General features: G+C 42.2%; 2 protein-coding genes across 3 annotated transcripts; both read right to left on the minus strand.

Moving 5' to 3' along the window:
- Nucleotides 1-1,297: 1,297 nt before the first annotated feature.
- LY96 (lymphocyte antigen 96) lies at nucleotides 1,298-10,470 on the minus strand. Its single transcript, XM_060243628.1, has 5 exons — nucleotides 9,885-10,470; nucleotides 7,294-7,383; nucleotides 6,031-6,159; nucleotides 3,220-3,272; nucleotides 1,298-1,528 (listed from the first exon to the last, which is right to left on the minus strand). The coding sequence occupies exons 1-5, from the start codon at nucleotides 9,997-9,999 to the stop codon at nucleotides 1,415-1,417; spliced, it is 501 nt and encodes a 166-aa protein (XP_060099611.1). The 5' UTR covers nucleotides 10,000-10,470; the 3' UTR covers nucleotides 1,298-1,414.
- A 4,639-nt stretch (nucleotides 10,471-15,109) lies between these two features.
- TMEM70 (transmembrane protein 70) lies at nucleotides 15,110-20,811 on the minus strand. Of its 2 annotated transcripts, none has more exons than XM_060243630.1 (3): nucleotides 20,457-20,811; nucleotides 18,723-18,834; nucleotides 15,110-15,723 (listed from the first exon to the last, which is right to left on the minus strand). In XM_060243630.1, the coding sequence occupies exons 1-3, from the start codon at nucleotides 20,667-20,669 to the stop codon at nucleotides 15,251-15,253; spliced, it is 798 nt and encodes a 265-aa protein (XP_060099613.1). In that variant the 5' UTR covers nucleotides 20,670-20,811; the 3' UTR covers nucleotides 15,110-15,250. The 2 variants fall into 2 exon arrangements, with proteins under 2 accessions (XP_060099613.1, XP_060099612.1); XM_060243629.1 differs by having other exon boundaries at nucleotides 18,723-18,813; nucleotides 20,457-20,674.
- Between the last annotated feature and the right edge of the window lie 2,539 nt (nucleotides 20,812-23,350).

The following is a 23,350-nucleotide window of genomic DNA, read 5'->3' on the forward strand; positions in this document are numbered from 1 at the left end:
AGGTGTATGCATGCATGGAAATGGGGCACTTGTGGCCATTTGTCTACCAAGCATACAACCTTAAGAACATGAGAAGCCATGTTGGATCAGGCCAATGGCCCATCCAGTCCAACACTCTGTGTCATACAGTGGCCAAAAAACCCAAGTGCCATCAAGAGGTCCACCAGTGGGGCTAGAAGTCCTTCCACTATGTCCCCCCAAGCACCTTTTAACAGGTCTCACAGCCTAAGTGTGTAATTGCCTATGCAAGCAGGTCCTGTTCAAGAGTCTACCCTGCCTATTTATTTATTCAACATTCAGCTCACTTTTCAGACATTAGGCTCCATGATGCTAGTGTTGATGCAACATCAGGGGAAGGCATTGGCTTCCATACCCTCTTTGTTGGTCCTCCAGGGCAACTGGTTAGCAACTGTGTAAAGCAGGATGCTGGACTAGAAAGACCACTGCTCTGGTTCTGTGGGGTTCTTATGTTCTTTGCAGAAACAATCCAATCCAATTACAATATACAAACTGAATGAGTGAAAACTTTTACATACTCACATTTGCATGCATAGACCTCAGCTGTCTTTAAAATTTGTCCACAGTTGGGAAGGCTGGGCATTATGGCTTATTCTTGTAGCCATGGCATATAAGGTCAGCAGCAACATAGCCTGAGGTGGGGCAGCTACTGAGTCCCAAAACATCTGGTGTGGCCCACTGCTGCAGTGCTGCTTACCCATATATGCTCCCTCCTGCCCATGCTCTCAGCCAGACCTGGTTCCAAGTGCTATCAGGCAAGGAGCAAGCAGGTCTTGCTTGTAACTTGGGGGATGGGTGGTGGAGGGCTCAGAAGTATGTAGGCAGGGGAAAGATGTACAGCTGTGGGTAGAGCTTGTGAGTGGGAGGTAGCAGTGGAGAGGGGAGAGGGCTGCTGAGTACTTTCTGCCCAGCGACCCCTGAAACCTTGAACCCATCCTCATTGAATATATAACCTGTATGTAAACTGGCACTAATAGAATGCCATTTAAAAAAAAAAAACACCCTGCTATATTGACTATAGAAAAAAAGTTGTATTGGTGCAAAAAAAAAAAGAAAAAAGGAAGACAAATATTAGATTTCCCAAGTCTGGCAGTACTTTCTGCCACAAACAACAAATGCTTTGTTCAGCAAATTGTGAAAGGCCCCGATTGTTGCTAGCACAAAGATAATGCTGAAATTCATTCATTACCATGGCTCTGTTTTGATCATATTTATATATATATATATATATATATATAGCAAATTTCAACTAAAATGTCATGTGAATTTAATCTGCTTATAACATAAGAATAGACTTTTATTTTTCAGACAATTCCACCAGCAAAGGCAAAACCTGGCAGCAGTTGATTCTACTGTTTGAGTCTTGGAAAGCAGCTCTTACGCAGTTTACAACAACTTATCCAAAATTGTAGGAAGGCTCCTTTTTAAGAATTAATGTAAAATTCATACAGAAAAATAAATCTGCTTCAGAATGGCCATAGAATCCTTTCAAGACTGCGGTATATTCTCCCTACAACAAAGAAAAGAAGTCAATTTGTAGATGGAGTCAGATAGTCTGCAGTGCAGACCAAACAAGTCCCACACATTCCAATGGGGTTGAGGCTAGTTCACAAGACCAGGGACTCCCTCAAAGATGTCATTGTTTCAAGGACTCTTCCTGTTACCAGGAGTGGGTGCAATCTCTAGACTGAATCGATGAGTTTGTTGATTGCTAGACTGACTGTTGGCAAGCAATAGCTTTGTTGGTCGCACAATACTTGCTATAGAATAAAGTTAGAGTCCAGTGGCACCTTGAAGAGCAACAAAGTTTTATTCAAAACAGGAGCTTTTGTGTGCATGCACACTTCTTCAGACAGAATGGAATTCAGCAATTCCATAGAATGGAAAGGGACATTGCTGGATTACAAGTTATGACAACATTTAGAACAACTCCCCCCACCCCAAACTTAACAGAGATATCGGTTTCTTATCTCATATGTATGAACTCATTCTCACCAAGAAGGATTATACATCCTCTGTATTTTGATGCATTTTGTGGAATAATATATTGGAATACTGACGCAATATACTGGAATACTGAGCCCGTTAGGGGAGGGTGGGATATAAATTTGATAAAATAAATAAAAAAAATATATAGGAATAGAGTTTTCTGACATAACACCTCTAAAGAACAATATATTGGTATAGTATAGAACAACATGTAGTGATTGTAATGTAATGCAATGAAACTTGAAATATATTCCCCTACATAATATTGCACACCACCCCAACTAAAGAGGGAGAAATGCTGTTTGTCACCTTCATGCATTAGAAAAGACAAATGGGGTGTTGTAAAGGAGTCTCGGTTAACTTCCCACATTATCTTACACATTCTGTTTTGACATATTGCTTCAATTGTTACCTATAGCTTTTGACACTATACACTTAATTTGTTATTCCTGTTTGGTCTCAACATATCGTCATCATGTTACATGCTAATTTGCAGTTCAGCCTCTGCCTATAATTTGAACGGTTTTCTTTCGTTTCATTGTGTCTGAAGAAGTGTTTATGCACATGAAAGCTCATACCCTGAATTAAAACTGTGTTGGTCTTAAAGGTGCCACTGGACTCAAACGTTATTCTACTGCTTCAGACCAACACCAGGATCTATAATACTTGCTATTTTGTCCCACTGCTCTAGGGTTTATAAGTTCTGTTTACAGTGGAAGTACAATCATTGATCTAATTTAATGGCACTCAACACTTCCAATTGTGGCACTGACTCTCAGGGGGAAAAGCAAGGAACAGAAGTGCTGTCCTATTTATTTCATTACATGTGTTTATTTCATTACATCCTTCTCCAATGGTTGGGTTCAGAGCAGCAGTTCTTCTGGTGATCTACGTATCTGACACTCCCATCCCTGTGCCCCACTCTGTTTTTCTCAACTTATTGTGGGACATTCAATTAATTGAAATTTAATAGTCATTTTAAAAAATTAAGAAACTGAGTTTATCATTCCAGAAACAGGAACTCCTTGGTATTGTTACAGTGGCATGGGATTAAATGAAGTCCATTAAGACTGCTGGTCTGAATGCACTCACTTGGATATTATTATGGAAGGATATGTTTGTTTGTTTAAAAAAATAAATACATTGTATGCTAGTTATTTTTCAACTTTTCTAACACTTAGCATTTGTTAAAGTGTAGCTCTGAAAAAGTACCATTGGATAGTTTGCTTTATCACCAGCGATTCTCGTAGTTGTGTTGACAGTCTCTGCAAAATAGAAATGATTATTTAGATACAAGGCACTACCATCATCCTGTCATTTTCCCCAGTTGCAAGTATATCAGTTTCTTCAGTATTCCCTCCCTTCCAGACATAGGACATACACTGGAGGCAGAGGACATGAACAGGAAGTCAAAAGCAGCATAGCAATAAGAACCACCAAAGCTAGGATTGACAGGTCTCTCTCTCTCTCACACACACACCGGTCACAGGTGAGGGCTGTTAGCAGCAGGCTGGGAAATTCCTGAAGATTTGGGGGTGGAGCCTGGAGAGGACAGGGCCCTCAGTGGGGTACAATAACATAGAGTCTACCTTCCAAAGCATCTGTTTTATCTAGGAGAACTGATGTAGTCTGACATTAGATGTAATTCCAGGAGATCCCCAGGCTTCATCTGGAGGAGGGAAACCTCATCCAAAGCTATAATCATATTAAGACATGCCCTCTTAGTCAAGCCTTGCCTATCATGCACTTTCTTAACATCAGCCTAATTGCTGGGTGGTGGCCACTGAAATCTCATAATGTGGATGCTGCTCATGATATTAGATTGGCTCGCTGCAACAAAAAACCCCTCCAAATAGCTGTTTGGCCATATGAGCCAACCTAGAGCCAGAACTCCATTTCCAAGAACTGTGCTGAGCTGAAAAGCCAGGTTAATTTTTTAATGCATGGGAATAAGTTTATACTTCCCAATGACAGTACAAGACTAGGGTCTTGTATAAGGATCTTACCACGGTTGAGACCTAGGTTTCCCTTATGCCTGAAGGAATGCCATTCTGGAGGGATATCTAACATTCAGGGAGTGTAGAAGGCTGCTGCCAGAATGAGAAGACTGAAAAGCCCATGTGTATATGCAGGCCTTGGATTCAGCAGAGCTCACATGAGCACAGCTACTGAACCTTTCTGAGAGTTCCACCTCCTCCTTTCCACCTTGTCCACTGAATAGTAGGTGCAGTTGAACAATAATCCCTGGATGAGCTCCACCACCTATTTTTCTACAAAATGACCCCTGTGGCAACACATCATGGTGCCCGTACCAGATTCTGGTATTTGCAACACATCATGGTGCCCATACCAGATTCTGATTTTTGTGGAGACTCTGTGCTCATACACTGCTTTTGACATGGCCAGAAGTAACATGGATTCAGTGGCATGTCTAATAAAGCTCTGTCATCCTGCAGAAGGATTCTGAGGTGTTCTTTTGTCTCTTGCCAGATGTTGCTCAAAATCCACACATGCTGCTTCTTGCCTGTGTGCTGCTCTGCAGTGTGCTCTAAACTGCTCTCTGATGTGGCAGGAAGTTTTTTTGGTTCCTGATGGAGAAGCAATACTCACAATGCATCCCACATAAATTAAATGTGTGCCTCTAAGCATTCTGGGCTTGTCCTTGCCCAGGCTGCTTTGTTCCTAGCCCTGATACTTAACTTCTAAGTACAGTAGATCTAGTTCATAACTATGCATTACTTAAGAGATACATAGTTGGATCTCCTAATAGTTATGTTTTCGCTTTCATGCATTTCCTGGATGGAACACCTCCAAATATGATTAAAGCAGTGGCTCTAGGAGAAGACACCATTTTCTTCATCAAAATTGCTTTTTTGAGCTGCTGTTAACCACACGTGGCCCTGTGGCACAGAGTGTTAAAGCTGCAGTACTGCAGTCCTAAGCTCTGTTCACTACCTGAGTTCGATCTCCGGTGGAAGCTGGGTTTTCAGGTAGCTGGCTCAAGGTTGACTCAGCCTTCCATCCTTCTGAGGTCAGTAAAATGAGTACCCAGCTTGCAGGGGGAAAGTGTAGATGACTGGGGTAAGCAATGGCAAACCACCACATAAAAAGTCTGCCATGAAAACATTGTGAAAGCAACGTCACCCCAGAGTCGGAAACAACTGGTGCTTGAACAGGGGACCTTTCCTTTCCTAACCACATGTTGGTGGTAGGGGAACCAGACATCAATATTTCCCCCCCAGAGGAACAAGAAGCTGCTGGGGGTGTGTGGCGGGGATGTGTGTGGAATCTTTACTGGGTGAACTGGAAAATGGTTAAATATTCCATTTATTCTTCCAGTTCTGTTGCTTTTAGCAAATTTTAAGTCAACCACTCCTGGGACTATTAAATGGGGAGGGGGGTGAGGATCTTCTAAGTATTGTGCCTTTGTTTTTAGTCCTGTTGCAGGATACTGTAGTCATTGGAGGTAAGAGGTTCAAACATACGAATTAATTGCTGGTGACTATCAGTTTGAAGGACCATGGATTTCACACCCATTGTCTTAGATGATGCTGTGTGCCTTTCCTATAACATTATCCCTTGCTGGATTGTTTGTTTGCTATGCATGACTAAGCCTCAAAACTCATATCTGTTGGCACAACATTCAATCCTCTTACTGTAGGAAATGTGCTGTAGAGGTAATAGATGACAACACTTGTACAATTTTGTCAATTTTCTAGTTGCATTCAAAAATAATATAAATGTGCAGGCACTTGCAACTCTCTGAACAACTTTAAAAAGCATCAAGACTGAAAACTCATTTCATATGCTTTAAAGAGTCCAGCCTGTTTGAAAATGAAGATCCAAAACAAAGGTTTCCATTTTAGACAGGTGAGTTTTGACAACCCACAATAGTTCTATGATTTTTACATTTCTGTATACACCATTCATATGCACTGATTTGCTGAAAAGCTTGGCATAGGGTGACTGTAGTAGCCAAGCAGATTTTATATGTCAGTGAAATTTTTTGTCTTTCACACTTGCCTCCCTTCAGAGCTCCACAAAATGTATAGGCATCATCTTCACCAATGCAAAGAACTTGTCTCCATTCTAATACTTTCTTACGTTCATACCACAGGACTGTTGTTGTTCTGAGAAAGGTTACATCTCTCTCTATAAAAATAACACAATCAAAAAGAGTACAGATGCTTCAGTAGATTACATCCATTTTCATTTTATTTTCTTAGAGAACAATTCTTTCAAACCTGTGAATCTTTTGATAGTGAGTTTTGTGTGATAAGCTGATTGAAAACGTATTCATAATGTACAGCAGTATAGCCAGAAAAATGGCATGAATTAGATATACCATTATTCTTTCTATCAAAACTGGATAGTGGCTGGTCACTTTCCTTCATATATGATAGGGACTTCTTAAAGTATGCATGAGGAAGAGAAAATGGATAGAGACTATCTCTCAAAGGCCAAAATAGACCGGGAAGAGGCTTCCTCCTCCTACCATATACTGACAGAACCAAACTTGGAATACTGTGGTTGCCTAGCAACAGCCACTGAGGGAAAAGTGAGTCACTGGTGAAGACAGATTCCCAGTGTCCCAGTCCCATCAGTCTTGGGGCTGGAGGATGGGGTTGCTCTACATTGAAACTGAGTGACATGTGGCTCAGCCAGAGGAAGGTGAGGTGAATCATTGGCAACATAGCTGGCCTTTTACATATAGAGAGATGCTACTTTACCAAATTTATGATGCTTGTGTGGTAAGCTAGAAACATGATAGCCTTCAGGTCATTCAAGACCTTCCTTCAGGTGATTCTGTCCCAAAAGGACAACTAGGAATCACCAACAATCTGAACAACAGCAGCTCTTCAAAACTTCCAGCCCACTAAGAATATACTAAGTCTGATTGGGGCTACAGAAATGGGAGGAGGAGGTAGAGGATTATATGGGTTATATATTCAGCTTGGTGAGTACTAGCCCTGTACTACATATGTACTTCACCTCAGATCATTGAAATAGTGATGGGTAAAGCAGATCTTATTTCAATATTGCAAAGGTAACTATTCTAATCAGGGACTTTTTTTGCAGAAAAAGCCTAGCATGGCATCAGATTTGCATATTAGGTCACGCCCCCTGACATCACCATTGTTTCACACAGAGCTTTTTTGTGGGAAAAGCCCAGCAGGAATCATTTGCATATTAGGCCAGACCCCTGACATCAAGCCAGCCAGAACTGTGTTCCTATGTATTCCTGCTCTGATTCTAATGCTATTTGAAATACAAGATCAAACTCACTTGGAATCCAGAATATAGTGCCCTTCCATTTTGAAAATCCATTAAGATAACATGGCTCCACTCCAAAGACAAGCGTTTCAATGCTGGAACCTATGAGAAAAAGGATTTAGCAACATCATAAAACTCATTAGGAAATGACATGAAACTTTGATCACTCCTAGATCCAGTTCTAGACTGAAATACAACCATAGGTAGTAATAGCTATCCAGGGAAACCATTGCTACCTGCCTGGAAAAAGTGTCCTGTTCTTTAACATGGGGGGTGGGCTCTGTGTCTGGTGTTATTGTTTACCTCCATGCCCCTTTCCACCTGTTAAGCCTCTGCTAAAAGGACAGGACATTTTTCTCCAGGCCTGTGGCAACCCTATCCATGTAGCTCTTATTGCTCTGATGAAGGCAGAAATGCAGGATATAAATTTTCAAAATAAGCAAAATAAAATGTGGAGCCATTTGCAGTGGCAGAGGGACAGCCACATTACAGTTTTCTCACACTTTCCTTGTCTCAAGCCAGTATGGCTGTCATTTCCCACCACCACTGAGGACTTCGTAGGCTTTTTAAAAAACAAACAAAGAGAATTATTAGATTGCTATAGCACAATAACATCACAACGATCTTTGGGCATGATCTACCAGAGCCTCAGAATTCCAATCTTTCCTCTTTTTTTGAAGAAAAATTTCCTTTTCTTTACAGAGATACAAAAGGAAACACTTCCCCTTATATCTTTGCAATGAAAGGGGCTGTTGAAATCAAATATGAAGAATAGTCTATTGGTTTAGAATACATTTTGACATCAATAGAAAAGATGTGAAGTGGGTAAGGTTCAAGGTGGTCACCAGCCTGTCCTGAAGGTGCAAAAAATGAGATATGAAAGATGTCATATTGAGGGGGGGGGGGTGCGGATCAGCACAGAAATTATGGAATTCCTGAGACTGTGTGCGATGATGGCTGGCACAGGATTTTTCTAATCTCTATGAGCACTATAGTAGTTTTGTTTTCTATAAAGAAAGTACACCCAATTTGTCCATTTGACTGCAAAAAGTAAATGGGCATATATGCTAATCCATCCAAAAAGTCTGCAAACACCTCTGCCAATAGTATATACAGTAGATCATGCTATTTCTACATCCTGTATTTTGCTACCTTTTGTAACATTTCCATCATGCTATCCTAACAAGAAGCGTAGTACATAGGCCCCCTCTCCTATATTTTATCCTCACAACAACTCTGTGAGGTAGGTTAGGCTGAGAGAGAATTACTAAAGCAAAGTCATCCAGATAACATAACAGCAGAGCCGTGATCTAAATCTTTGTATCCCTAATTAGACCACTGGAGGGAAGACAGCATGGTATAGTGCACGGTAGCCAAACTGTAGTTTGGGAGCCACATGTGGCTCTTTCACATATTATGTGGTTCTTGAAGCCCCCACTGTCCTGTCAACCAGCTTAAAGAAGGTATTTGTCTCTTTAAAACACTTCTCTAAGCCAAACCAACCAGTGGCTTGGAGAATGCAAGTAACAGTTGCTTTCTTTCCACCTCTCCCTCCCTCCCCCTCCCTCTCTCCCTTCCTTCACTCAAACATTTGATGTTTATTCTATGTGGCTGTTACATTAAGCAAGTTTTGCCACTCCTGGTATAGCATAATCTCATCAGATCTTAAGAGCATAAGAGAAGCCATGTTGGATCAGGCCAATGGCCCATCCAGTCCAACACTGTGTCATACCATGGCCAAAAAAACCCCAGGCACCATCAGGAGGTCCATCAGTGGGGCCAGGACACTAGAAGCCCTCCCACTGTGCCGCCTTCACAAGCACCAAGAATACAGAGCATCACTGCCCCAGACAGAGAGTTTCAAAAATACACTGTGGCTAATAGCCACTGATGAACCTCTTGGCTTATAGACACTGATGGATCTTGGAACCTAAGGAGGGTCAGTACTTGGAAGGGAGATCACCAAGGGAGACTCTCCAGAGGATGGAATGGCAAACCACCTCTGTTTCGTGCTTGCCTTGAGAACCCCTTGCTGGGGTCACCATAAGTCTGCTGCAACTTGCTGGCACTTCACACACACAATTGCACCACTATGCCACACTGGTGTGACAACTTCACCATTTGTAATATTCCTTGAAAATAAATACAGAATCCCTTCAGGTTACAAATAATGTTTTCCCCAAAACAGAAGCATGATACCTTTTCTAGGCCCAACTAAGTTTTACAGACTCCTTCTCAGGCTATATTTTTTAAAAGAATGGGAAATTTAAAAGACATTATTAGCACAATGCATGATGCAGGGCACTTTGCAAATGGTGACAGTCTTAAATGGATGATTCAGGAAACAGACTAATGACATTAAGATTCAGGAAACAGACTAATGACATCCAAAAGAACTCAAGTTGCAACACAGCTTAACTGGAACAAATAATCAGTGGCCATTTCCCTTTAAAGACAAAAAACCCCAAAAATATTTGGCATTAATCAGAACAGATACTATTCTTTAAGCAACAACAACATAAAAATAAGCATTTCTAATCACAGGAGAATACTCCCAAGAGTTTTGTAACAGCATGGGAAATGAAATCAAGCTGGTAACTTACCACAGGAAGAATATGAGAGTACTAAATCAGGTGACCTGCAAAGTAGTTGTTTTTCTTGTGCCGCAATAAATCCAGAAGCCAAAAGAGTTAGAAAAACAATACAGCATATGTCCATGACTTTAAATCATTTTTAACAGCTGCTATTACAGTAAATGGAGGAAGGTAACACTACATTACTTCACTTTTAATTAAGAGGAACAAAAGTTACGCTTAGTCACCCTCCCTTAGTCACGTGATTTCTGAGAGTTTGGCCTGTGGTTCTTCTTACATTTCCAAATCTTTAATGGATACTTTAATTGGTTATTGGTAATTTCAGGAGGAAAATAAGAAAAGGTCAGTTTACTGATAACCTAATTTATATAAAACTCCATTTTCAGCAACTGAATTATAAAAGAGAAAAAGATTGAGCCACCTATTTATATAACATTGTCAGATAAGGAAGTGAAAGGAGGCTTCGGAAACACATGAAAACAAGCATATTCAACAATCTTTCTTGGGAGTCGTCTTCAGTAATTTCAGTGGGGCTTACCTACATGTAAAAATGGCTAGGGTTGCTGCCTTACTGTGCATTCCTAAAAACACTTTCCTGGGATTGGGAATAAGCCTTTCTAAAGAGAGCAAAGTAGGATTCGGAGTAGACCTGTTTAGAACTGCTCCTTTATGCTACACTAAGCAGGTCAACTCAATAAACTGCTTACTTCTAGAGAAGTGTTTGTAATATTGCACTGTTAATTTTCTTAACAAGAAAGACATAAGAAACAACTGGAAACAGATAAAAGCTCTATTGTGGTTTAAGAAAAAAATAGCTAATTCTGCAGCTGATCATGCATCATTTTAAATCGTTGATCTGCCTGCTATATGTAGAAATGTTTTTAACCACAGTAGCTAGATTTTAGAAAATGTCATTATGAAAACTGAATTCTGGTATAATATAAGAAACTCTCATATATTGGGAGCATATCTGAACCAGAGGCTTAACAATAAGGCAACCCAAATACCTGTAGTTCTGGACTGATTCTGCCACTCTGCTTGGCAGCTGGCTTGAGGAATGAAGTGCTTATGGGAAGGGCCTACCCTTATGAGCGCTATAAAATTTAAGCTGTAAGCACAGCTGAGTTTAGGGCTTTTCTGGTTGCATTTAATTTCTTATCTTGGATTAGAACTTCAATCTCATGTGAACTGAAAGTTCTGACATTAAGTTACATACACAACAGGTCAAATTTCATTCCCCACCCCCACCCCATAAGAATCACTGGGGATCTTGGCACCAAACTATGATACTGAGACTTCTTTGGAGGAAGCTGTAGCAGTTAAATAGAATCAGAACATGGATGGTAGATCTCTGAGGTCATTTTTGCACTTACCTCCAGCCGGCGTGACCCCCCTCCTCACCGCGCAGGATCTGCGTGGATTTCGCACTAAATGCCGCGGAGCAGCCTTTTGTGCCGGAAACTCCCGGCGCAAAAGCCGCTCAAACGCCAAACTGCTTTTTGGCGATTTACGTTTGAGCGGCTTTTGCGACGGGAGTTTCCGGCGCAAAAGGCTGCTCCGCGGCATTTAGTGCGAAATCCGCGCAGATCCTGCGCGGTGAAGAGGGGGGTCGTGCCGGCTGGAGGTGAGTGTGAAAACGACCTGAGAGTCAGACCCTTGGTTCTACTGTGTATTGATATTGGTGTGCTTTCCAAGGACTGCTACCTTAGATTAATCCATTTGTTGAAGTGAGTTTTGAAGGCTGGAATCCATGTTATTACTTTCAAGATTTATTATTTATTTAACTGGCTTTCTATCCTGCCCTCCCTACACAGCAGGGCTCATTACAACAATTATAAAGAATTAAAAATTAAAACATGTTAAAACCTATTCAAAAGATTGCACAACTCAACAAGATAGCTATCAGGCACGGTTAACAAGTGCCCCCCAATTTCTATGTTTGCTTGAGATGGACCAAGTACTGGGTAAGTGGGCAAATCACAATCAAAAACACAACATTAATGGTGCAAGACCTGGTGGAACAGGGGAGGCTGATGTAACCCACTGCCTCAACCAAACAGCTGGAGGAACATGTTTTCCAGACCTATGGAAATTTCTGTAGTAGGTTCTGCAGGGCCCTGATCTTACCTGTGAGAGTGAACTGTCCTACTTTCTTAAATCAGTGGAAATGAAACCCCTGGTTATGAAAGGCTATCTCCTTTCATAGGTATCTATGTGCCGACTACAGTTGTGAGGCAGCCATCTGTTGGCCATCCCACACTTAGGGTAGGCTATCTGGCATTGACCAGAGCTTGGGACTTTTCCTTTATGGCCCAGGCTCCTTGAAGACACAAGGGGGGGCCCTCTTGGAGATCTTCAGAAGGTGCTGTAAGGCCTATCTCTTTGCCAGGGCTTTCGGGGGGGGTTGAATTGCTGGAATCTTTTTTGGGGAAAAGGGGAGATATTTGGGTTTTGCTATTTTATTTTTTGTTTTCAACTGACAATATTTTTAACTCTTATTGTAAGCCACCATGAAAAAAGACAGGATAAAAATGTTTTAATAAATAAATGCTTAGCTAGTTGAACTCTCCTTAGTTTAGCACATGGGAATATTTAGAAGTGATGGAGCTGTAGTTCTGCTGTGTTGCACATTCTTCTTGAAAGGTGTTAACAACAAGGTGCACTGAAAATCCATATCCAAAACAAGCTAAGGACGCTGAAGTCAAAAGGTGGAGATGAGGCCAATTTCTTCTCTTTGGTTTCCCAAATAATTAAAGTACCATTGAAACAACTAATGTGCATTATTGTACAGACATTTGTGCTTTAATGTCAAATACATACCTATCTGGTTTTATATGTCATTTTTATCTCAGTTTAGACAATGCAAAGCTTTTCTAAAGTCCCATTGGTGTTTTGGCTCAGGAAATGTGTCCCTCTAGTGGCTAATGCTGGCACACACAAAAAATATTTGTGTCCCTTTCAGATCTTTTAGGAGACACAGGCACCAATAGGAATGCGCACACACGCACACCACACAAATTGGTAATATCCAAATCCAGAAATATTTGGGGCCAAACTATCTGGAATTCCAGATACTTCCAAATACTACTATCTTATATATCTGAATATACAGGAGATATCCAGATATTTGGCCCCATTATATCCTATGGGCCACTGAAGTCAATGGCAACATAGGGTACAATAGAAGCTGTCTGGAGGGGAGGGGGTTTGGGAGAGAGCCTCCAAAACTGCAGGGCAGCTCCAGGGGACTCTATCTCAAGTCCCAAAAAGATTGGACCAGGGGGTCCCAATTCCAAGGACATCCAAAAAGAGTGCCCCCATCCCACCATTATACCCTATGGGCCATTAAAGTCAATGGCACAACATAGGGTATTATCAAAGACAGCTGGGGGACGGGGGTTTGAGGGAGAACCCTCAAAATGGCAGGGCAGCTACAGGGGGCTCTCCCCCGATGCCCAAAAAAGCTGGACCTATCTGAAGGCACCCCAAAAGGCCCACTACTCCCCAGAAACAAAAAGCAGTGCAGCCCTCCCCCCCCCCCCCCCCGCCCAACAACACAACCAGAAAAAACATTTGGGATTCAAATGAAGAACATAATAATTATACACTGGTCTCACTTATTTTAATTGTGTTCACTGCCTGTCACCATTTTATAAGTCAGTTTTCACTCATTTCAGTGGAGTATACTTCATATTAATAGCTGTTTGCTGATACTTGCGGGTCTATCAATCACAATCAAACTAATGGAAAATAGCTCGATGAAAGCTCTGATAAGTCTATTGGCAAAAGGCAGAAAAACTGTAGCCATTTGGATGCACAAACATCAGAAATCAAGAGTTTCAAAACTACCAGTTCTTTCACTTGAAAAAAAAATCCTATTATCACATGCTTTGATTTAACTGACATACACAGACCAAGGAGAAATAGCAGCTTAATTTTTTTTAATTTAAAACACTCATTTGTTAAAAATATTTCAAGAAATCCTTGTCCCAGTCTAAGGTTTCATATCCATACTGCATTTACAAAGGTAGCCATTAGAAACACTGTTCACTAATGCTGAGCAGTGGCTTTGGACTCAATGTCTCAGTATCATCCCAGTATTGCCAAGTCTTTCTCTAAATATGCAGAAAGATGGCACAAGCTGTGGAATTCACTGTTTCCATGTGAGGCTTACAGTGGTGTTTTGTAAATGCAAAGCATACATTGGTCACAGCCTACATTCATATTACAAATCCTTCCCTGCACCCTTGTTCCACAATAACAAAGATCAACCTGGATGTAAATATACACATTCTGAAGGACCCAAAAGTGAATTCTCATGTGTAGGAATGTTCCAAGATCCACAATACTGCACAGTGAGGGCTTTTTAAATTGAGCTTTTGTACTTCAGTGTATGCTAAGAATGCTTCAAGTTCTAACACAGTAATCCCAAATCTTGTGGAGCCTGTAGGTTTTGGAATTTCAAGAACTGGCAGCAGGCACCACCACAGCATGACTCCCATAGATTCTGGTGCAAATCACAAAATGTTGCAAGGTTCCAAGCAAAGCATCCTCCTGGAGGCAGCAGTTTCAAAATGGGTGCTTCCAACAGGCACAAAGGTGATTTCTCCCTAGCTCTTCTGGAACAATTCCTTGGATTGGCTCTTTGATTTGAGCAAGAAAGGAAGTGGGCACTACAAATTGGTGGGCACTATGGGATGCACAAGGACCACACTGGAGATCATTGTCCTGACTAGCTGCAAGCTGTGGTCATCAGTGAAGTTAATGCCTTGATAACTAGACAGTGATGGATTGCAAATTTTGAAATAATATAGTGACACTTGCCACTTTAAGAACAAATTCCTATTGTACACACAGAGCATACTTCACCTATCAGATTCAAATAAAATATAGAGCATGCTGTCCTTGAATTTGAACAATTTGTGCTATTACATAAAGACTACTGTGTTTAGAACTTATTTGATTGTATTTCCAGTAATTCTTTCCAGAATATACTTGGCCTTGGCTGAGAGGGATTCGCAAGAGTATTACAACTCTGAAGAAAAATTAAAGAATTGCACATGGGAAAATGGGGCATTGTCCATCCTGAACAAGAAGCATGTAATTACAAGAGTACCACTCATACACAGATGGCCCTCTAAAGTTTGCAACATGGAACACACAAATGTCAGATGTAGTTAATGATAAAAATAGGGCTTACACTAATCACACATAAGCACCCTTTGGATACACTCTTTCTTCATAACTAATTTCAGTTTTAATCAATATTTAATGACATTATGAGTGAACTTTTTTTAACAGAGAAAAGCACTTTCAGGATTTTGCAATCTGTAACAGGACACTGAATCATCTGCATATATACAAACTTCCAAAACTCAAGCATCTGACATTTTAGAGTTCTGTTTGCCTTCCGCTGATTCGTCTGATTCTCCCAAGTCAAAAGAGAAGGGTTTGTCATATCCCATAAGATGGTTATAGTCCTGAGGATACTGGAAGAGCCCTGGGTTCACAAGCATTGACTTTGTTCTAGCATAAAATGTTGTGAACAACTTGCTGATGTCTGGGATTTTCACATCCTTCTGATGGAATACTGTTTTCTTTTCTGCCAAAATGGCACTGTATGTAATGGCTGTGTAGGTGTCCGTTTCAGCCTTATGATACAACCGAATCACATAGCCCTTTGTAATTAAATGCAGGGTGACTGGTGTTATAAATGTAAATAATCCTACAATACTATAAAAGGCAATTTGCAAGGGCAGGCTGTTAAAACCCACACCTGTTTTGAAGATGATGAGAGGCATTATGCTAAGGCTAAGCATGCTGGTAGAATAGGAGAAAAATTTCACACCTGCAAAAGAAAGACAGCAAAGGTAAAAAAACACTGAGTTTACAGTAACTCCTCTTGCAGTTGGACAATATATATTATTGGCATGCAGCCGTTAACCATAAACAGCACTCAGGGTCAGTTCCACAGAAGATGCTGCATGTGTAAAAATCCTTGCACAAGTAAGTACTAACATTTTTCCTCACTATCTGCTTACACGGAGTGAAAGCATTTCTATCTCTCCCTATCTCTTTTGCACGTGCAAACAGAGCACACAGTATTTCTTCAGGTACAGTTCCAAAACCAAATTAAATGAAACCATCCAATGTACATTCAATTGCTCCAAATGTATGTTGTGGTTTTGCTGCTGCAGGCATTGCACCAATGCTTGTAAGTGGAACTGTACTAAGGCCATTGTTCCTTTCCTATCCATGAACTGCTGAACCCAACCAATAGCCCTTTAGAGTACTTCTAAAAAACAGTTTGCTACACTTGCAGTTTGACTTCCATCCAGGATAACCCACCCTCTTACCTCAGGAAGTCAGCCACAAGGACCTCATAGCATGCAATGATTCCTGTATGCAGCATGGACTGCCAGAGACTAGCATGTGCCAAAGCCCCACCCCCTGCCCACATGTACTACACATCTGATTCTCTCAGTTATCACTTTCTGAGGTGCCCTTCATACAAGCTGCAGCAGAATAGCAGGAGGTTCCTCCATGGCTTCATCCCCCTGCGCTGCTGTGCAATTAAAGGCCTGACAATTGGTTAGGCTTGCAGGGAACAATCAGATGCTGAGGATTCACACAATTGTTCTTTCTTAAACCCTTATAGCATTACAACAGCACCATGCAATGAAGCTACAGAAGGAGTCCCAAACATGCTCAGAATTAAAAGTAGGGGGTTGAAATTCTGAGATTTCCCCACATAAGCATGGATGTTGGTGCTGGACACTAAGTGTTCACATTACAAAGTCATAGTTTGGATTCCTTTTTCCCAACCAAAAACACCCATGGAGTCACTATTCACACTACGGCAGAAGCTTGTGTATAGCAATCAGAATACATAGATTTTCCCAGCTGGGCAGTGTTTCCTTGAGAAAATGGCATTGGGGTGAGGGGTAGGCTAAGCACTCTCCCCTGGATCCAGCAGTCCCAAAAAATTAGGCCCCAAGGTGCCTTAGAGGCACAGAACATGTCTTTGTAATATGTGAATCAACCTGAATTCAGAACCCTAAGAACTTCTACTCATATTTTTCAAAAGTGAAAAATGCACTCTTAGAACCTTACACACATATTTTTAAAGCCAACTTTTCTTAAGCCTAAAGAGATAAGACTTAATTCGGTGCATATTTATTGAGAAGATTTCAACTGAGCAAGTGTCTATAGAACTGCAGCTGTAGAAGTGGGTGGACAATGCCTGGCACTATCTTGGAAGTGAAAAAAGCAGACACACATTGTATGGCTACATCTGGCTATATCTTCCAGAAGTAGACAGACATCCAAACAAGCATGATATGTGAAGCAGCCTGCCCTGGCATTGGGCACTTGGATATTGATGCAACCAGGGGTCATTTTGTAGAAAAATAAGTGGTGGAGCTCATCCAGGGATTGCTATGCAGCTGCACATACTATTCAATGGACAAGCAGGTGAAACTCTCAGAATGAGGAGATGGAACTCTCAGAAGGGTTCAGGAGCTGTGAGCTCCCACTGAATCTGAGGCCTGGATGCAACATTCTGAGCTGCACAAACATACCTGGAGACTCACTCATGCTTTTGCTTCTTATTAAACCAGCCTTGCACACTGAGACACCCACCATTCTAGCCAACTTGTTCTGAACTACCCATTAGCAATACTCCCTCTCCAGTCATAATGCTCCTTAACTGGACCAGGACCAGCAGTACAAAACACTTATAACTGATTCTGCTAGCCATAATATCTTGTGGAAGTGGTGTACCAAGGCTACAAAGAATGCCATTGTGCTATCATACATATATCTCCCTTCCAGTCTCTCCTCGCCCTGAGCATGAAAGACCAAAACATCCTGACTTCTTCAAGCTGAGAGTTACCCAATTGACTGGGGGCAGCTATCACTCTTCCCAGGCAAGGGCCTACCTTGGTACTGGTAAATTAAGAGATCAAGATGAGTAGCTGTGTTAGCCTGTCTGTAGCAATAGGAAAGAGTCAGTAGCAACTTAAAGACTAACAAAATTTGTGGTAGCATATGCGCTTTCGTAACAGATGCCCCGTGACATAGAGTGGTAAGCTGTGCTACTGAAGTTCACGCTCTGCTCACGACCTGAGTTCGATCCTAGCAGAAGCTGGGTTCAGGTAGCTGGCTCAAGTTTGACTCAGCCTTCCATCCTTCCAAGATCAGTAAAATGAATACCCAGCTTGCTGGCAGTAAAGACTTGCTGACTGGGGAAGGCAATGGCAAACCACCCCATAAAAAGTTTGCTATGAAAACATCCTGATGTGATGTCACCCCATGGGTCGGTAACAACTCTGTGCTTGCACAGGGGACTACCTTTACCTTTTATGCACTTTTGTGAGTCACTACTCACTTGAATCACAAAAGCTCATACCCTACCACAAATGTTGTTAGTCTTTAAGGTGCTGTTGGACTTTTACCTTAAACAGTTACCCCATTCTAAGTCAACACTGGCATCAATGGACTAGAAGGGAGTAATGGCTTAGGATAGTACTGTCAATAATCTAAATGAAGAATTTCATCTTCTGCCCTTAGCATATACCAGGGGTGGCCAACGGTGGCTCTCCAGATGTTTTTTTGCCTACAACTCCCATCAGCCCCAGCCAGCATGGCCAACGGCTGGGGCTGATGGGAGTCGTAGGCAAAAAACATCTGAAGAGCTACTATTGGCCACTCCTGGCATATACTCCCAAAAGTACAGACTGCATTAAAAATTACTCTCAACATTTAAAAACGATGTTTCAATCACTTGCAAGATTAGAAAAGATTTAGAAACAAGAGATAACAAGAAGCCAAAACTAAAATACCTACCTAATATTACCTTGGCCAAATTTCCACAGTAAACCAATCTTCCATATTCAGAATTGTCATGGAGGGGTGATGTGCTGAAACAACATAGAGGCTCCATACGAGAAAACAGAACCTTGAGGATGAGGATCACACAGAGTGATAGGTGTCAGCAGCTCTTCCAACAGTTTACAAGGTATAACAACAACCTACGTAAACCCATAGCAAATCTCAGAAGATAGCTATGCCTCTAACCAACAAACATTTTTCAAATAATCTTTTGTATGTGTTGCTAATGGTATTAATCCCTAAAACACTAAAAAACCACTTTTTTGCTGTCAGATTGGAGCTGACCCCCATGGCTTTCAAAAAGAGAAGTTCAGAGGTGGTTTGCCGTTGCCTGCCTCTGGATAGCAACCCTGGTATTCCTTGGTGGTCTCCCATCCAAATAGTTTCCAGGGCCAACCCCAGAGCTGACAAGATTGGGCTAACTCGGGTTATCCAGGTCAGGTCTAACAAACACTACACAACCAAAACTGAGTTTGGGTATAACATCAAATGGAGAAAACTATCATGGTGTTATCAGTTTGATTTTGGGCTTGTTTAAATTTAGGTCAGAAACTGGAAATGAATAATAATTACTGAATAATTATAACCAGCCCCCCCCCATTGGAAACCTGAGGTAGGAGGCTCTCTTCCCACCATTTAAGATAAATAATACAATAGTTCTAGTTTTCTTTTCAAGCTTCCTAGCTCAGCAGACTATAACTGGTAGTGAGCTGCTGGAGACCCAATTCCAACTTCTTTAAAGTCACCAATACATGGTTGTTGATGCTGAAGGACACAGCACAGGTTAAAGCAGGATTTATCAAATTCCACACTGTTGGGAGGAATTACCAAGCAAAAGACCAAAGGCATGCAATTATACTTTCTACTGCCAAATTTCCTCAGATTATAGCAGCCCCGTTTTTGCACTATCCCTGAACAAAGTGCTTGTTAAAACCCAAAATGAATGACCTATAATTAGAGAGTCAATCTTGAAGGTGTGATCACAGGAACCAAAAGATTTTAAGGATTTGCAGTTTATGGGAATTCGAGCAAACTTGGGGGCATTTCCACCTGGGCTTCTAACTCTTGCTTTTGATCTAGGACTGAGCCTCAGAATTTATTTTTGAAGGGCAGAGCCCCAGGATGTGGGACTTAACATTAAAAAGAGTGTCCTGAGCTTGTGACCATTATCCACAGACAATCCACAGCTTGCCACCCACCATGCTGAGCATTAAAGCGTGGGTGGTGCAGAAGGCAATAGGGCATAGCCTTTGGGCACTTCTAATTCTTTTAAGGAATTCAGCACTGTCTGTCAAGGTGCTCCCTTCCTTCCGCTGATCAGCTAAGCAGAGAAAGAAGCCCTCAAGGTGGCAGCACAGGGTCTTAGCCAGGATTTTAAATGTGGTGGGGCCACAGGAAGTATTTTTTGTTTGGGGGGGGGCAGGCTCTCAGTGTCAACTCTCAAAATATCCTGTAAATGCCCCTTTAAAAACAAATGCCACATTATCCCTTTTATTATCATAAAATTATGCAAGAACGTTCAAGTCCCCTGCATTTTTTCTCAGGGGGGACGGGAGAAAAGGATTAAAGCCTCTTGAACAGAGCGGCATTGAGCAATGGGGGGGCTGATTAATGAGGTCGGAAAGGTTTCACGGGGGTTAGATTGGTGGGGCCTGGACCCCCACTGTAGCTATAGGCCTGGGACAGCACCTGCTTGCTTCCCGCCATGCTGGAGAAGGATCGAGCTGCTCCGCACCAGACGGTTCGCGGCCCTGGCCTGCTGCAAGAGGCCGCGGGGGCGTTTCTCAGCTCCCCAGCTGCGGAACATTTCTCCAGAAGCAGGAGAGCTCGGCACCGCCAGGCTCCGCGCAGCCATGGCCCTGGGCCCGGCACACGGCACCCTACCGCGGCCAGGAACAGCATCTCCGTCCCTCTCCTGTGGTTTGCGCTGCTGCTTAAACCACCCAGCAGGAGAGCCTGCGTCTCCACTCCCTGGGCCGTTCCCCTTCCGGTGCAGCTTTATCGTAATGGAGGGGAGGGTGAGCAGGAGGCGTGTCCTAGCGTTGCTGCTGTGGGCTTTCGTTTCGTATTTAACGGCAGAAGCAAAGGAACTGGGCAGCTCTCCAGAGTATCTTTATATCGGGCATATTTTTGGGGAGTCAGCGAAGAGAGACACACGCTGTAGTCTGGGTGTTACCTCGAAAGAAGCGCCATTCCCTTCACTACTTAATCCTCGTATTGCCTCTGTGACGTGTGGTTGCAGGGATGCCTTGCCAGCCCCAGGTTGGGAAATACCTGGAGATTTGGGGAGTGAAGCCTAGAGAGGGCGGGGTTTGGGGAGGAGAGGGACCTCAGCAAGATGCCTTAGAGCCGACCTCCCAAAGCAAATACTTTCTCCAGGGAAATTGACCTCTATACCTGGAGATCAGTTGGAATCCAAGGATATCTTCAGCCACTACCTGGAGGTTGACATTCCTTTATTGTTTAGTGATTAGTCCAAGATCACCCAGTAAGCATCATGGCTGAACTTTGTACATGTTCTCCGGGATTGAAGACTGAAATTCTGAACAGGTCCAGATCAAATCAAGATCCAAGATAAAGAAAAAGCAGGGAGTTTACTGCCTGTCTTTGTATAAAGGTATTTGTCATTCCACTGGCAGGTAGGGTTGTCAACAGGCCTAGAGAAAACTGCCTTTTTAATAGGTGTAGAAATGGGTAACTAAAGCTTTTAATAGTATGGAGGTAAATATCCCATCAAGCTCTGTTAAAGGAACAGGGCTTTTTTTGGGAAGAGGCAACCTAGGGTTGTTCCATACGTACATGTGAAAAGCTGCACAGGATGTGGGGATTTCATTCCTGAAGATTAGCTTTTCCTCCACAAGTTTATAGAGATCAAACTAAGATTGGGTTGAGGAAAGTGCCATCAAGTCCAAGCTGAATTATGATGACCTCATAAGGTTTTCAAGGCAAGAAATGATCAGAGGTGGTTTGCCATTGCCTGCCTCTGCATAGCAACCCTGGACTTCTTTGGTGGCCAGCCATCCAAATACTAACTGGGGGTGACCCTGCTTGGCTTCCAGGATCTGGAATAAATCATAGGGCACATAAAGGTCCAAGTCCGTGTAATCCAGAGCTTATTTGATGATAGTGACATTTAAATACTTCTTTGAGCCAGGTTTATTTATCTTGAATATAAGAACTGAATGTAAAGATGAAGCATTTAGTTCTGTAAATCTGTATGGTTTTCTGGAAAATGCTGTTTTATGGTGAAAGCAAGTTTGTTGTTGTTCAGTCGCACAGTCGAGTCCAACTCTGCGACCCCATGGATCAAGTCACACCAGGCCCTCCTGTCTTCCACCATCCTCCAAAGTCGGCTCAAATTTGTGTTCGTTAGATCAGTAATGCTGTCCATCTAATCTTTTAGCCTTTTGTTACTATCCATGGGGTTTTCTTGGCAAGGATACTGGAGTGGGTTGCCATTTCCTTCTCCAGTGGATCACATTTTGTCTGGGTTCTCAGCTGTGGCCTGTCCATCTTGGGTGGCCCTGCATGGCATAGCCCACAGCCTCACTGAACCACACAAGTTCTCCCGTCACGTCAAGGCAGCAATCCATGAAAGTACCTTTCAGTAAATAGTGTGCATTCAGTTCCATCTGTGAACTTTGTTTTACCGATGTGTAATGAAATACTTGTAGCACAGTATCAGAGGCTTACCTTGATTCTACTAGGGAATGGTGTAATGATTTTAAAAGAGGGGCTGTGGCTCACCAGTAGAGCTGCCTTGTCACGCAGAATGTTCCAGGTGCAATCCCTGGCATGTCTAGTTAAAAGCAGGTAATAGGTGATCTGAAAGATCTGTACCTGAGACCCTGGAGAGCTGCTGCCAGTCTGAGTAGACAATAATAACCTTGGACTAATTCAGTATAAGGCAGCTTCACGTGTTCAAAAACCCTGACTTAATCAAAGATCTTAGTCCAGCATTTTTTAATTGGCCAATCCCATGGCTCCTTGAAGAGTCTGCAAACAGAGAATGAAGGCTATCGTCCTCCACCATTGTTGCCCACCAGTGCCTGAAAATGTCTTTTAAAGCTACCTAAGCTGGGTAGCCCAGGCTAGGCAGATCTCAGAAGCTAAGCAGGATCAGCCCTGCTTAGTATTTGGATGAAAAACCACAAAGGAATACCAGGATCATGAGGCAGAGGCAGGCAATGGCAAACCACCTCTGAAAGTCTCTTGCCTATGCGGTTGCTATAAGTTGGCTGCAACTTAATGGCAAAAAAAAGCTAGTGAGCAGAACCACATCTTCAGACAGTAAATTCCATAACATGTAGGCAGATGGTGCAGGTTGCGCCATAGAAAACAGAAGTCATAAAAAACCCCAGAAGTCATATACCTTTTATCATGACCAATTAAATTATTAAAAATATACAAGCTTTATCAGGTAGGATAATAAACAAACACGATTTTTCCATGATACAAATCAAATGTTTCTCTAACCACCAAACTTGATTATAAGCAGAAGGGCTCTAGCTAGGAAAAGAATGGCACTACTTGGTCTGGAGATTGTGTGACTCTGGGTTGGGAAAACTGCTGTGCTGACTGAG

This window comes from Heteronotia binoei, chromosome 7 (genome assembly GCF_032191835.1).
Source record: "Heteronotia binoei isolate CCM8104 ecotype False Entrance Well chromosome 7, APGP_CSIRO_Hbin_v1, whole genome shotgun sequence".
Classification (NCBI taxonomy): domain Eukaryota; kingdom Metazoa; phylum Chordata; class Lepidosauria; order Squamata; family Gekkonidae; genus Heteronotia; species Heteronotia binoei.

Excerpts from the sequence above, each read along its gene's own strand:
- LY96 (XM_060243628.1), bottom strand. The coding sequence starts at position 9,999 with ATGGACATATGCTGTATTGTTTTTCTAACTCTTTTGGCTTCTGGATTT. Across the intron at positions 6,160-7,293 it reads CACTATATTCTGGATTCCAA|AGAGAGATGTAACCTTTCTC; the intron begins GTGAGTTTGATC and ends TTATTTTTATAG. Across the intron at positions 3,273-6,030 it reads TTGTGGAGCTCTGAAGGGAG|AGACTGTCAACACAACTACG; the intron begins GCAAGTGTGAAA and ends TCTATTTTGCAG.
- TMEM70 (XM_060243630.1), bottom strand. The coding sequence starts at position 20,669 with ATGCTGTTCCTGGCCGCGGTAGGGTGCCGTGTGCCGGGCCCAGGGCCA. Across the intron at positions 18,835-20,456 it reads GCATGGCGGGAAGCAAGCAG|GTTCTGTTTTCTCGTATGGA; the intron begins GTGCTGTCCCAG and ends CTCATCCTCAAG. Across the intron at positions 15,724-18,722 it reads TTTGGCCAAGGTAATATTAG|GTGTGAAATTTTTCTCCTAT; the intron begins GTAGGTATTTTA and ends TTTCTTTTGCAG.